We start from the raw sequence: 14,332 nt of genomic DNA on the forward strand, positions 1-14,332 counted from the left end.
ATACACCCATGCTAAAGTTGACTAAAAAGAGGAATAAAAAATCATATTTTGGAAATTGAACTTAATGCCTTAATTTAAAAAATTAGAAAAAATCCAACCTTTAAGGACACCAATTTTCTTTGTGAATGAATAATGTATCGTAAATAAATAAATGTTCTTCCTTAAAATACATGGTGCATAAGTGAGTACACCCCTATGTTAAATTCCCATAGAGGCAGGCAGATTTTTATTTTTAAGTATTTAAAAAAAAAAAATTTTAGGATACTATGCATCCTGATAAAGTTCCCTTGGCCTTTGGAATTAAAATAGCCCCACATCATCACATAGCCTTCACCATACCTAGAGATTGGCATGGTTTTATTTCAGTTAGCCTAAAAGCTAGTTTGATTTGCATTGAGAGATGATCTTATGGAAAGTACCCCATGCCAATCTCTAGGTATGGTGAAGGCTATGTGATGATGTGGAGCTATTTTAATTCCAAAGGCCAAGGGAACTTTATCAGGATGCATAGTATCCTAAATTTTTTTTTTTTTAAATACTTAAAAATAAAAATCTGCCTGCCTCTATGGGAATTTAACATAGGGGTGTACTCACTTATGCACCATGTATTTTAAGGAAGAACATTTATTTATTTACGATACATTATTCATTCACAAAGAAAATTGGTGTCCTTAAAGGTTGGATTTTTCCTAATTTTTTAAATTAAGGCATTAAGTTCAATTTCCAAAATATGATTTTTTATTCCTCTTTTTAGTCAACTTTAGCATGGGTGTATTCACTTATGCATTGCACTGTGTATATATATATATATATATATACACACACACACACACACACACACACACACATAAGAAATGGATCATATACATATAATACATACATACATATTATATTTATAAATAAGCCAACACAGAAAACAAAAAAAAACTATAAACACGTTTACAGATTGTGAGCCCTACAACCTACTGCGCCAATTCTTCATCTATATTTTAAAGATGGAGCTGACCTCCGCCCCGACCTCCGACTTTCACGGTAGTCCATCCAGTCACTGATTGCGACCATGGGTGGAAAAAAAGCACATCGAGGTGCTGGTGTTCTAGCTACATATCACATATTTGAGCCTAATTTTTTACAAATTATTTACTTTAAATTTGTGTAGGAAAAATTCAAGTGGAAATGTCCGTTTTCACAGCATAAATTCATGTTTTTACAGGTTGGTCCCATGGACTTTTATTGTATTTTTCGATAGGTTCCGAGTGCCTGACAACCATGAGGGTTGTGAATTTTTTTCTAACTCGTTAGTTTAGATCGTATTTAGATATAAAATGTATGACAAATAAGGGCGTGGTTAACTTTGATTGACAGCTTGATTGACAGCTTAGGCTGCGCCATGGAGAATGACAACATAAGAAGCGCCATTTTTTAATACAGTTGAAATATAATACTACTGTTGTTTCGGTATCATGAAATGTAGTTTTAAGAGTTTTTCAGGCAAGAATGTAGTTGTTTAAAGCTCAAATCTGTGGTTTATTTATAAAGATTTATGAAAATTGTATCCAGTTGTGAGATGCAGGTGATCACCGGGCGCTCGGCGCTCATGTACCCCGCCTGGAACAGCCTTTCCTCGGCTATTTGTTCGGACGTTTGCCGCTGACTCTGGCGTCTCTGTAGTGGTTAAACATGAGATATAATTCGTCTTGTGTATATCTAACGGGCGATTTTTGGTCTCGTAAATCTATAATTTGTTCCCTGGCCAATCGTTTTGGCTGAGGGGAAGTTTCATTTCAACTTTATAAGCTATTTAACTTTACCGTTGTATGGTTAGACTAGATTGAGCGCTGACTTTGTATATGTTTGACTGAATTGTTTGCTTTATTTGTATAGCTTCTTGTAACTTTACCTTTTACTTGTACTTTTATAATAGCTAATATTGATAAAAGTGAAATTTAACAAAAAGAGACTGGGTTGGGTTTTGTCATTTTAAATTTTAATACAACGAATATGATCTGTAATGTTGTTTACTGCAACATCTGTTGTTTAGTACAAATGCACATATTGCCTGGACCATATTAAAATGTTAAATATTTTTATATTATATTTAAAACGAAAAGAGGCAGGTTTGTGTTTTATATTTAGTTTTTTTTAAATAGGCAAACGTTATGTGCAGTGAATATAATCAATACGCGTTGCCTGAACCACATTTGTGTGGCTATAATGTTTAAGATTTCTTTAAATGAAAACGAAAAGAGTTAGTATGGTGTTTTATAACATTTTGTTGCCTAAAATATACACAGAGATAACCGGAGTAGCAGAGCGAGCTGAGTGACGCGCGCTGCATCAGAAGGTGGGCGGGGTTAGGATTTCCCAAGATTTTCCAAGATGGCGCCGCCCATACCCCCCATAAACGGCTTCAAAACCGTTCTTCAGAAAGTCTATGGGTGACGTCACAGACGCTTTGTCCATATTTTTTACAGTCTATGGTTAAGTATTAAACTGTTGGTGAGATGAGATGAAATAATGCAATACTGACATAGGCTACAGTACAATGACAGTTGCACAGATGTTGGGAGTTGGGAACCGGTGAGAAAATGTCCGGTAGCCTACCCGATAACTTTACCAGTAATAACCATAGATATCATATAAAGGCTAGATGTCTTGTGCGCGCTGCTGGCCAATGGAGGTCGGCGTCCGCACACGGCGGCCATCATACCACAGTGTGCTCGCTCACTCGTAACATGGTGCATGTACTTTTAAATAACCATAACTTGCTCAGAGATGTAGCTATGACACTGCATACATATGAGTAATTATAACTTAAATGTTCAAGTATTCGGAATTATAGCCACGTTAATAGCGTTAGTAAGAAACCAAACCGTTTGTAAATCCGTCAAGATTTCAGCGAGATAAGAGGATTTGTGTGCGTGCTGATCACTCACCTTAATTCACTGCTCCACTGTGGTTAAATGGCCGCCGGTGATGCCGGGAAGTGACTCCGCCTTAAGACATCTAGCCTTTATATGATATATATATGGTCAGTGGTTAAATTGGCTTTTGTAGGGAGGGGGAGCCCTTATTTACGGTGGTCATCATTAAAAATCGCGCCATAAAATGATTTATTGTGTTTTACACCAAAGGGGCTATTTTTCCAGTATTAATGTGTAAGGTTGAGTAGTTATTCAAACAAAGATAAATACTTTACAGTTTTTTATTATTTTTTACCTTTAATGTTAACAAGCAGGCAACGGATTTCACCCTCGGAAAACGTATGAAATTGAACATGTTTGAAAATATTGGTTGGCAAATACACTGTTAACCCTTGCTGTAAAATAAGGCCAAATTCTGACAATATCATACCATTTTCCATTAAAACAGTAATATACCGTAGAAAACAAAAATAGCCTACAGGAATATACTGTGAATTAACAGTGCTCAAAATCGACACTCAGAGGCTGTTTTCACAATCACAGCCTGTACCCTCATTCACTGTTCCCTACATTAGTTCACTAATATAGTCCCCTCGACAGTGAATGAAAAGAAGTGAGTGAATTGAGACACTGATGAACACCTGATAAGCAGAATCACTGAAGGACAGAGAAACAAGAACAGAAAAAAGAGAAACACAAGAACTGCAACTGACTTCCAGCCACCGAGTGTGAAACCAGTTTACAAACCAGTCAACCAGAAATCATGATTTCTTTCATACAAAAGTTATTGTTGAGAATTAACAGATATTTAGTTGTTGATGTTTTATTGAAACTAATAAAGTTATTATCACCATGATGGAGATCAGTATTTGTTTTAGTTGGGCTCTTGAACCATTGACTTTATTATATCAATTTTTCTCTGACTGCTTTAACTATGAGTTTATAAAACACATTTGTTATGCCAAGAAATAATCAAGAGAAAGATGATCAGGTGTTTATGACTGTTGTGTTGATTACATAATCATCATGGACATGTCTGATTCTCTGATCTTAACCAGTGTAAAAGCTGTAGACTTATTTATATTTCATATTAATCATATTTGTTATCTATAACGTGAAATACAATGTTTCTGTAATTAGTTATTCTGAAGTATATTGAAATAATATTTTAATAGTGCTTTAAAATATCTCCTGCTTGTCTTAGACACAAACAGACATCAACAATCAGCATATGAATCTCAACAGTGGTGACAGTAAAAACTTTCATGTCGCAATGCATGCTGGGTTCCAGGATAGTATAAAACTCCCAGCATGCACTCCTGCATGAATGAATAAATAAAAATAAATTATTGCCACCACTGATGAGAGACATATGCAGATTTTTGATATCTTTGTGTTTCTACAAGACATTGTAGCTCTGTTTCTTTTTTAGGCTGTGCATTATATGTGTTCAAAAAAATATCATCGTAACTTCTTACTGTAGTTTCACAGTGGTGGTAATATAACACTTAAGATAGAGGATTAAAAACTGATACATTTAGTGAATGAACAGGCTATATGATGATTTTTTTTTTTCATCATAATCAATATAACCGCAATCATTCAAAAACCGTGTGTGTGCACAAATGTGACTTACAAAAACACAGTTCAAGCAGCCAGTGAAAAACTAATGATAAAAAGTCAAGGGTCAGCATCCCAACTAAAGCAAACACTGATCTCCATCATGGTATAACTTCAAACCAAACATTTTCAATTAAACATCTCAATAACAATTTCTGTAGATGTATGACAGAAATAAAGTCATACTGTTAATAATAAGTGTAATAATGTGTAATGGCTGGAAGTCAGTTGTAGTTATTCTGTTTCTCTATTTTCTGTTTGTCTTTCCTTCAGTGATCCTGCTTGTTAACAGCAGGTGTTCATCACTAATGCTCAACAATCACTTATTTCACTTATTCACTTATTATTCAACATATTCACTTAATTATCTCACTGCAACACTGCGTCAATGTTACTTTTTACTCTTTGTAGTGTGGATTTTCCTGTGGGGTTGAAAGGGTTAACAGTGTAAGATAAAAAGTCACACCCACGAAATGTACTTTAACAGTAATAAACTGTAAGTTATAAAACAGGTATATACTGGAACACTGTTGCCAGTAGGTTACTGTAAAATGTATTTTTTGGGTCACCATTGTGCTGAAGAGTAGAGCCTGTGCTTCAGTCCAGCAGAAGATCTACAAACATTGATGATACTCTGCATGTTGCTTTATTTAACAGGCGGTGCCTGTGTAGTTGCTGGTCCAGTGGAAATCTTTTTATGTTCAATAGTTTTTTAGTGGTTTCAAATGAAAGAAGTTCATAGTAATACTTTGCTCACATTATTTATGCATTATAAATTTTAGTTAATACATTTAAATGACAGTTGGTCAATTTAAGGCAGTCGGTTTCTGCAAGTGAAATTAGTTAACTTGAGTTTTAATTTAGTGCCTTTTTACAGTAACATACTGTAGATTACAGCAGGGACGTCGTTTGGCCTATTTTAGGGGGGCTGAAGCTACCCCAAAATGTTCCTAAGCCCTCCTAAATGATAATAAGAACAACAATAACAATTCGATTTATCAATAACCATATCCTCATTCTTATTTAGACGCAACAAATGATATATATAAAGCTACAAAAAATAGCCGAAAAGTCGGAAGTTGGACTGAAGTACAAAGAGTCGTTGTGCTATCAAGATGATGCACCGCACCGTCTCGTTGAATTGGTGTGAACTGTGGCAGCTTTCAGAGCGTTGCAGACCGGAGCGCTGCAAGAAACTGGAGGATTCGTCTCGTCGTTACTCTAGTCTGAAGTTGAACTCGCTATGCATCCATGAAAAACAGAGCAATTTTTTTTAATGAAAAATTATCACATAATTCTGAGATAATTAAGTCGTTAATTCAGAAAAACAGAACAAAATATTTTTTTATGAAAAATTATCTCATAATTCTGAGATAATTAAGTCATTAATTCAGAAAAACAGAGCAAATATTTTTATTTCAAGAAAAAATTATCTCAGAATTCTGAGATAATTAAGTCATTAATTCAGAAAAACAGAGCAAAACATTTTTATTCATGAAAAATGATCTCGTAATTCTGAGATAATTAACTCGTTAATTCAGAAAAACATAGCAAAAAAAAAAAATTCATGAAAAATGATCCTGTAATTCTGAGATAATTAACTCGTTAATTCAGAAAAACAGAGTAGATTTTTTTTCCTCAAGTGAATGCAATACGCTTCCGTACCATCGGGCGGTTGAATTTAAAAGATTGATTTTGCTAGCCGTTCGCGGGTTTCCATGGTAACGTCGCTGGTGGGCGGGGTGCTGAACCAGAGAACGCGCATTATGACGTCTGATAATTCCATGTAGCCTGGGTGTCTCTGTGTAGTCTTGCTAATTATTCAGTCTCATATGCCATGTATTTACCAGGAGATGAAAAATAATTCAAGTGGAATAACAATATTTGGTGCTGAAGGAGACGGAGCTGAGCTCCGGCATGGTGTGTTGTGGACCCGAGGAGGCGGAGCTGCACTCCGGCCCAATTTAACCTATGTATATGGTAATAACAATATTAATTTAGTTCTGCTTAACGGTTCCTGAACGCTGTAACTAACAGCTGCCCAGCCATCAACACAGCCGCGTGTGATTTGTTTTTAATACGAGCTGCACTAGGTCTATATCTGTATTCTAAGAGTTATTATTACTTGTATGGATCTCGTTAATAACTTGACAACACTTAAATGTGTATTCTTACAAGTTAAAGGACAAATGTTTGTGCAATTCCTTTTTTTTCACCTTTTATGAGGCCAAAAAAAAAAAAAAAACTGTCTGGTAAAAAGTCACTGTGGCGGGTGGTCAAAAAAGTTAAAGTCCGCGTGAACCGGAAGTTGCAAACGACTTTACTCCAGTGTTGTGACGTATTTCCCAGTGAAAAGGCATATTGAACAGAGGGCAGGGTTTTACGCTAGCGCTCCTCCTCTCCATCTCTCGCTCATAGCAGACTAACGGTTTGAGGGGAGTGGTTAAGCATTTCCCAAACCATGCAGTCAAACCTACGTCGTCAGAGAAGGAACTCCATTCCAGTCCGGAAGTAACTTTTAAGACTTTGATTAAAGATTACGACGGCAAACCATTTTTTTCTGTGTTTTAACTTGCACGGATTAATTTTTCACCACAAGACTAGTAATATGCGCTAACAAATTAAATAGGGTCAATTTTGATTTCAGTTGGACTTTAACTTCAGGCCCTGATCATGGGATAGTAAAGTGTCCATCATAGTCGCACTTCAGAATCTCGCCGGAAGTAGTAGAATCTAACCCTAACCCTAGTGGTCAAATACTGAAACTTGAGTCTTATATCTTTTTAATGATGTATAGTTTGTCAAGGTAATAACATTAAATCTGATAGTAACTTTGAACTATAAAAAAAAAAAAGCTTCAGTGTGCCGGTGTTACGGATCAACTGGGGATCATGTTAACTGGGGGAACGCGCGTGCACGCAGTTTTTACCTGGATTTCCAGCAGATGTTAGACGGCTACAGATTCGTCGCAGCCATTTTTCACGGATCCATGATTAAAAACGTATGTTTCACCAGTTGTATACACACTGGTATGCATAATAAAGCGATTTGTTTTTGAAGTGTATATTCCTGCGTATTTGACGCAATTTCAAAGACGTTTAACATACTTTAGTGTCAAGCTCAGAAACCACGCCTATGTTAACATGGGGCATTCGGTTTCATTGGATGAACAGACTTGTCAGCGCACTTCAGAAGACTCTTCTCAACATTAGTGTATTATATTTTCTGTAGTGTGTTGTCATGAGTTCTAATCACAAATAACCACAGATGTAGATTAAATGAAAGTAGCTACTGTAGACTACCTAAAAGAAGCATAAATTGCAAAGTCATTTACATTTTTTTCCAGTTGCATTTATTGATCTGCATATAGCCTAATTTTATAATGGATCTATTATTTTTTATATAAAAACACTCAGCTTATCAATCAGCTTATTTTACTCTGCTGATTATATTAAGATCTCTTTTCTGTACAACCAGCTCTGACACCTGTATCCTTTTCCCTGGACATAAAGCAGCTATGCTTATAGGGTCATGAAGTTAATTATCTCATGAACTTGTAACATTCAACAGATTTATAAAAAATAAATAAAAAAAATAAAAACTAATTTTAAATTTCAGAACAATTCTATATAGCAAATATAGTAATATTGAATTGTACATTGTGTTGAGTTTTCCTGTAGCTCAAACAGTAGAGCATTGGCGCTTACAACACCAAGGTCATGGGTTTGATTCCCAGGGAAAGCAAGAACTGATTAGAATGTAAATGTGTAGCTTGAAATGCAATGTAAGTCGCTTTGGATAGAAGCGTCTGCCAAATGTGTACATGTACATTATGCTCAGTAGGAGCATGAACTTGAATGTTGTGTATCTAATGTCTTGTATTGGACATGTAGAACACTTTGTCTTTAGTGATTAAAGTCCTGTGAAAAACACTGAGAGGCAACCACAAATTGTATTACTGAAATAAGCAAAACATATGATATAGTGATAATGAATTATTACAGATATATACTGATATTCTCTATGGCTAATATACTCATAGGCCTACATCACTAACCTCTTAATCATTTGTCACCTCACACGAATAGCATGACCCTCTCTAAAACAAGAGGAAATGCTTTATTTACTTTTTTGCTGACCTCTTTAACAAAAGAAATATGACACAATCTTTTTATGTAATATAAATTTAAATTATGCCAGTTCTCTTCATTTGACTGGTACCATGAATCTCATTAACATATTCTCTTCACTTGTTATTCATCACATCATGTGCTTTCATTATTGTCGTCTGCTAACCGTTAGGAACAGATTTCTATAAATGAAGTGTCATTGTTGTTAGGCCATATACTGCCACAGCAAATGGATGCAATTAAAGTTAGACAAATCAAAAACTTTGCAGGATAACCAATATCCCGACCGCTGCTTAAGAAAGGAGCGTGATTATATAAAGAGGAGATGTGAAAATTTCACAATGAAGGGTGATGGTGTGTTAAATTGTTCTTAAAAAGATAATACAACTGTGACATTTATTTACTAATATAACTACATTAGATGGAGAGCAGCATAGGTATTGGGAATGGGTAAGAAACATGTATACATATACATTACAAAACAAGTAACTGTTCTTCATAAACATGTAACTTAAGTCTATAGTTTGTTCTCCCTTCCTTAGATTGAATGTTCAGAATGTTGAAGGTGGGACTGTGTGGTCAGATCTTCCACTGTTGGCAAATACAGCTGTCCTGCATGCACATTTGCCTATTTTTTTTTTTTTTTTTTTTTTTTTTTGTTATTGTTGCTTTCATACCTGTTAGCTAATAAATATGTTTGGTGAACATTCCCTGAATAAATGCTGTGGGTAATTCACTGGATCCATAAGCTATGGCTTCTCAATTTTCAACACTCTTTAGGAATATTTATGGAGTGTAGCCTACTGTATGCTTTATGCTTTAATTCATTCCTCAGTAACATTAAAATAAATAATAAATAAATGCTTGACATCCCTTTTACCTCAGCAGTATTGCTGCTCAATTTAAATTAAGCCACAAATTGGCATCATAACAATAATCTGCGAATACACATGCACTGCAAAGACACAATGTCAATAGCATAATTTATTTAATGTACTTACAGTTGTCATCAGATATTCAATTTCACTGAAACGAATGTAACAAAATAATGTGGGCGTGGTCTGTGTCGTGAAATCTTCCCTTAAAGGAGAACTCCGGTCAATTTTAACATTGAGCTCATTTTTTTTGTAAATTTGGAGTGCTGTCAATACAGAGAACAACGACAAAAATCGGTGTTGCCTACCCCGTGTTATCCTGTTTTTAAAATTTGCACCCTGTTGACTTCAATGGGGCAAGTTTTATACCTGCTTTTAGCCTCTTAACATCCTTGATGTGTCATTACAAGTGCACAGCCATGTAAGTGATTCCTTCAGAGTGATCACGGGTGAATAGCTTGTTTTCATATGACTTCACGTCACTGCGTTGCCATGGCGAGAAATGCAGATGGAGGGGAGGAAGTGATTTGTTACATTTAGGAAGCACTATAACAAACTCAAAATGCCGATGTTTTGCGTCGTTTATGGTTGCTCAAATCAATTAAACCACGAGGAGTTTTTATCGTGTACCAAAAGTTGTTGTTCATAAGGGGGAAAAATGCACGAAATTGACCGAAAAACGCCGGAAAAAATGGCTTGCAAACCTACGTCTGCGGTCGGGAGGAGCCGAATCGGAAAACACCCGTGTGTGCAGTGATCATTTCGTCAAAGGTGAATTAATACAATTTATGTGGCTATGTTTGTGTAACGTACCATTTTCCGAACTTTGTAAAGTTAAAGTAATTGTTTCTTCTTTTCTTTGAGTTTGTAAGTTAGCCCCTGTAACTGAAGACAAACGTAACGTTACAGGCAAATCTTTCAATTCAGTTGAAAAATCGCTCCTCTTCATAACGCAAGTATCACGTCCAACATATGTTTAATTTTTTTGTTATATTTTTCGCTTGTAATAGCGTCTAAAGTACAGTTCGGACTTTCCTCCATCTCGTCCATTCCGCTCTTCACTTCCTGCCCTCCATCTGAATTTCGCGCGTCATCACAATCACGTGACTGCAAACCACCTATACATACCTGTATTTCAGTCGAAGTCCAAAGTAGTCGATTGTCGAGTTCACGCGCGTGATCATACGTACTAAACCTATGCGCGTGAACTCGACAATCGACTACTATGGACTTCGACCGAAAACAGGATGTAAATACAGGTATGAGCGCTGGCTGAAATAACATCATTTTTATTCATATCTTTCACATCTACTGCAGTCAGATTGACCGCGTGTTCACTCTGAAGGAATCACTCACATGGCTGTGCACTTGTAATGACACATCAAGGATGTTAAGAGGCTAAAAGCAGGTTTAAAACTTGCCCTATTGAAGTCAACATTGTGCAAATTTTAAAAAGAGGATAACACGGTGTAGGCAACACCGATTTTTGTCGTTGTTCTCTGTATTGACAGCACTCCAAATTTACAAAAAAATGTTAAAATTGACCGGAGTTCTCCTTTAAAGGCATCTAAAACATTCAGCGGAGCAGCGACAGAGTAAACAACAGTGTCCCAATATGATACAAACATTTACCAATAACGTGGAAAGCTTTTAAATCTGCTTAGAGAAAGATGTGTGACGAATCTGTCACCATTCAACATCTGCTGGAAATCCAGGTAAAATTATCTGCGTGCGCGCGCGTCCCCAGTTGATCCGTAACACCGGCGCACTGGCAAAGGTTAACAGGTTAATAACACAAAATTAAAAAGGTGATATCAAGCTTTAAATATTTGATAAAGGATCAGAACTGTTCATAACTGCTTTCGATTTAATCTTTGTATTTCACAAATATCTAATTTTGGTGCAACATATACTGTAACTTGTAAAAACCGAATAAGTGCATTTTAAAAGTCTGTGATCAGTATCTTCCTGTAATAAGATCCACTGAAGGTAAGTTGACTGAACGCTAGTGATGGGCGCTTTCGAAACACACTTCATGAAGCTGTGAAACCTTTACGAATCTTTTGTTTCGGATCAGTGGTTCGGAGTGTGTGTCAAACTGCCGAAGTCACATGATTTCAGTAAACGAGGCTTCGTTACGTCATAACTGTTTCCAAACGTTTAAAAATGTCAATGGTTCACCACTGGGGGGCGATGATCTCTGTGAACCCATGAATCATGCAGATTCACTGAGATTGAACAAGTGTCTGTGGGTTTTACTAGCCTGGCAAGCCAGACCTAAATCAAGATGTTAGGTCTGGAAACTCACCATAGACGCGGCTCAATCCGAGGGCGGGATAAACGGCTGTCTTTCAAATTCCCTCTGCACGCAATAGGACAGCGCTTCAACCAACCAGAGCGTTTTCCCAACAGCGGAGCTTAGTTGATAGATTCAACTTTTGCCATATCTGGCCGGCAAAACGACAAACACATCTTCCTTTTTTTAAGAATGACTTAAGTGCCGTTCTTTGCTCTTTTCTCAAAGAAAAACTTAACTCCAAGGGTGCTAGGGTGCGTCTAGATTTCTAGGCTAGGGTTTTACCTGATCACTGATCAGTTTTATACATTTGTAGACATTTTAATTAGACATTAGTATAATTAAAAGCAATAATAGTAGTTAATAGTCTCTTATTGGCCTGTTTAGCTGAGCCATCCATAAAATACACCGACACTGCCTCACAGTGCAGCACTAAAGCAGATGAACTACCTTTTACAAAACTTGTTTGATTGTCTTCTGCTTAAGGAAATACTTTTATTCCTTAATCTGATCATGTTAGTTTATACAGTTATTCTTTGTTCATGTTAGTTCACAGGGGATTTACTAATGTTAACAGAAAACTTTTGTATTTAAAAATGTATTAGTAAATGTTGAAACTTAAGGTTATTAAATGCTGTATAGTATTGTCCATCATTGGTTCATGTAAACTAATGTAGTTAATGTTAACAAATAAAACCTTACTGTAAAGTTTTAGCAAGTAGACAATGTGTCTGAAAACAACCGACATAAACACATTTGACCCAGTGAGCAAACCAAGGGTAACATTGACATGAAAGAACCTTAAAGATTAAATGAAATGAATGTGTAAACTAACATAAATAGATCAACGCTTTCAACCTTTGTATTGTTACAATGTTGGTAGTATATTTAAATGAACAATGTGTAGTCTTTCTCCATGTTACCTTTACCTTGATATCCCTGTTTATTTGTCAGCAAAAGTCTGCTGGATGAAGATGAACACGTTAGTTGATCATCATAGATCTGAGTCATTTTCTCTTTCTGTCTTCAGTCTGAATAGATGCAGAATTACAGAGGAACAGAGTCTCATCCTGACTTCAGCTCTGAAATCAAACCCATCACACCTGAGAGCGCTGGACCTGAGCTGGAATAAACTAGGAGACTCTGGAGTGAAGCACTTATGTGCCGTACTGAAGGATTCACACTGTAAACTGGAGAGATTGAGGTCAGTCACATTCACATACAAGAATCAAAATGCTTAAAATCACTTCAACAGTTTAAACTAAAACACTTTAACATTGTATTTGTGCAAACTTAGTATTTTGTGATCTGGTGAAATAAAGATGAAGATCTCTCTTCCTCTCTCTGTTTTATTTGCTTATGAAGATGATGTGACTTTACAGAATAAAGAGTTTTCTTTTCTTCTGTCTTATTTTCTTCTCTCTCTCTGCTAATGTAGTTTAAGAGGCTGTGATATGACAGATGAAGGTTGTTCTGATGTGACTTCAGCTCTGAAATCAAACCCATCACACCTGAGAGAGCTGGACCTGAGTGTGAATAAACTAGGAGACTCTGGAGTGAAAAACCTCAGTGATCTACTGATGAACCCACAACTCAAGCTGGAGAAACTACAGTTAGTATCATTATACTGTACAGCAATTACAGTGTGACTGAAGTTTATTTATTTGAAGACAGCAGGGCTTATGTTTCATTGTTTATAGCAGTGCACTTTCTGGGTTTCCCCTATTGCTCACAGGGGGTTAAAGTGGGATGTGAGTGTGCCGTACGGACTCTTATTCTGGCTGTACTGAAGACGAAGCGGTTTGACCAATCAGATGAAAGGGGCGCCCACATGTGCAAATGAAATATCAAAGCCATAAACCGATTTGTAAACCACAAACGAAAAATTAGAAATCGAGCCGAAATCTCATTTTCCGTTTATTAAACTAAACGAAACACCGAATAAACGATCCGTCTTTTCATTTCTCGTTATTCCATTCCAAACAGGAAATGAAATGATCAGATGATACACGGACCGTGTCGTGTGTTCATTCGTCTTTTGATTTAATATTGAAAGTAGAAAAACGAGAAAACACTTCCTTTTTCGTCTTTTTATTTTTTCAGAAAAACTAAAAACAAGTATTCAGCTTGATTTTTCACTTTTCGTTCTCAGGTAGAAACATTTATAAACAGCTTGAATATTTGATTTCTACACGTATAGGCGGGAATGAAACGCTCCTTTCCTCTGATTTGTCAGCCGAAGATCAAACTGTCCCGTCATCAGTTCTTCCTCAGCTCCGCTCAGCAGAATAAAAGTCCTCCGCTGCTGCAGTTGTACGGATTCTGAACGCGTTTATTGCAACTACTACATTTCATCTTTTCCTCATCAAACACCCAGACTAATGGCTCGACACGACCCGCACCGGGGAAGAGCCTCGACAGGGCTTTCTTATGAGGCTTTCAGTTCTCAAGTGCCAGGGGGTCCGTGAAATAATTTACTATAACCTA

General features: G+C 36.4%; 2 protein-coding genes across 2 annotated transcripts in view; both read left to right on the forward strand.

The window, feature by feature from the left end:
- Window positions 1–14,332, forward strand: part of LOC311305800 (uncharacterized protein) — a 1,224,369-nt gene that overhangs the window by 76,635 nt on the left and 1,133,402 nt on the right. The window lies entirely within an intron of this gene.
- On the forward strand, window positions 12,791–13,515 carry LOC311306005 (uncharacterized protein). The gene is made up of 2 exons (XM_084434131.1): window positions 12,791–13,049; window positions 13,284–13,515. Exons 1-2 carry the CDS (start codon window positions 12,814–12,816, stop codon window positions 13,492–13,494), a joined length of 447 nt encoding a protein of 148 aa, XP_084290257.1. The 5' UTR covers window positions 12,791–12,813; the 3' UTR covers window positions 13,495–13,515.

Source organism: Rutilus rutilus, assembly GCF_951802725.1.
Source record: "Rutilus rutilus genome assembly, chromosome: 1".
In the NCBI taxonomy this organism is placed as follows: Eukaryota; Metazoa; Chordata; class Actinopteri; order Cypriniformes; family Leuciscidae; genus Rutilus; species Rutilus rutilus.

What these genes read in the sequence shown, in the direction of transcription:
- LOC311306005 (XM_084434131.1), top strand. Translation starts at nt 12,814, where the DNA reads ATGAAGATGAACACGTTAGTTGATCATCATAGATCTGAGTCATTTTCT. An exon ending in TGTAAACTGGAGAGATTGAG is followed by an intron (nt 13,050 to 13,283) that starts GTCAGTCACATT and finishes CTGCTAATGTAG; the next exon opens with TTTAAGAGGCTGTGATATGA.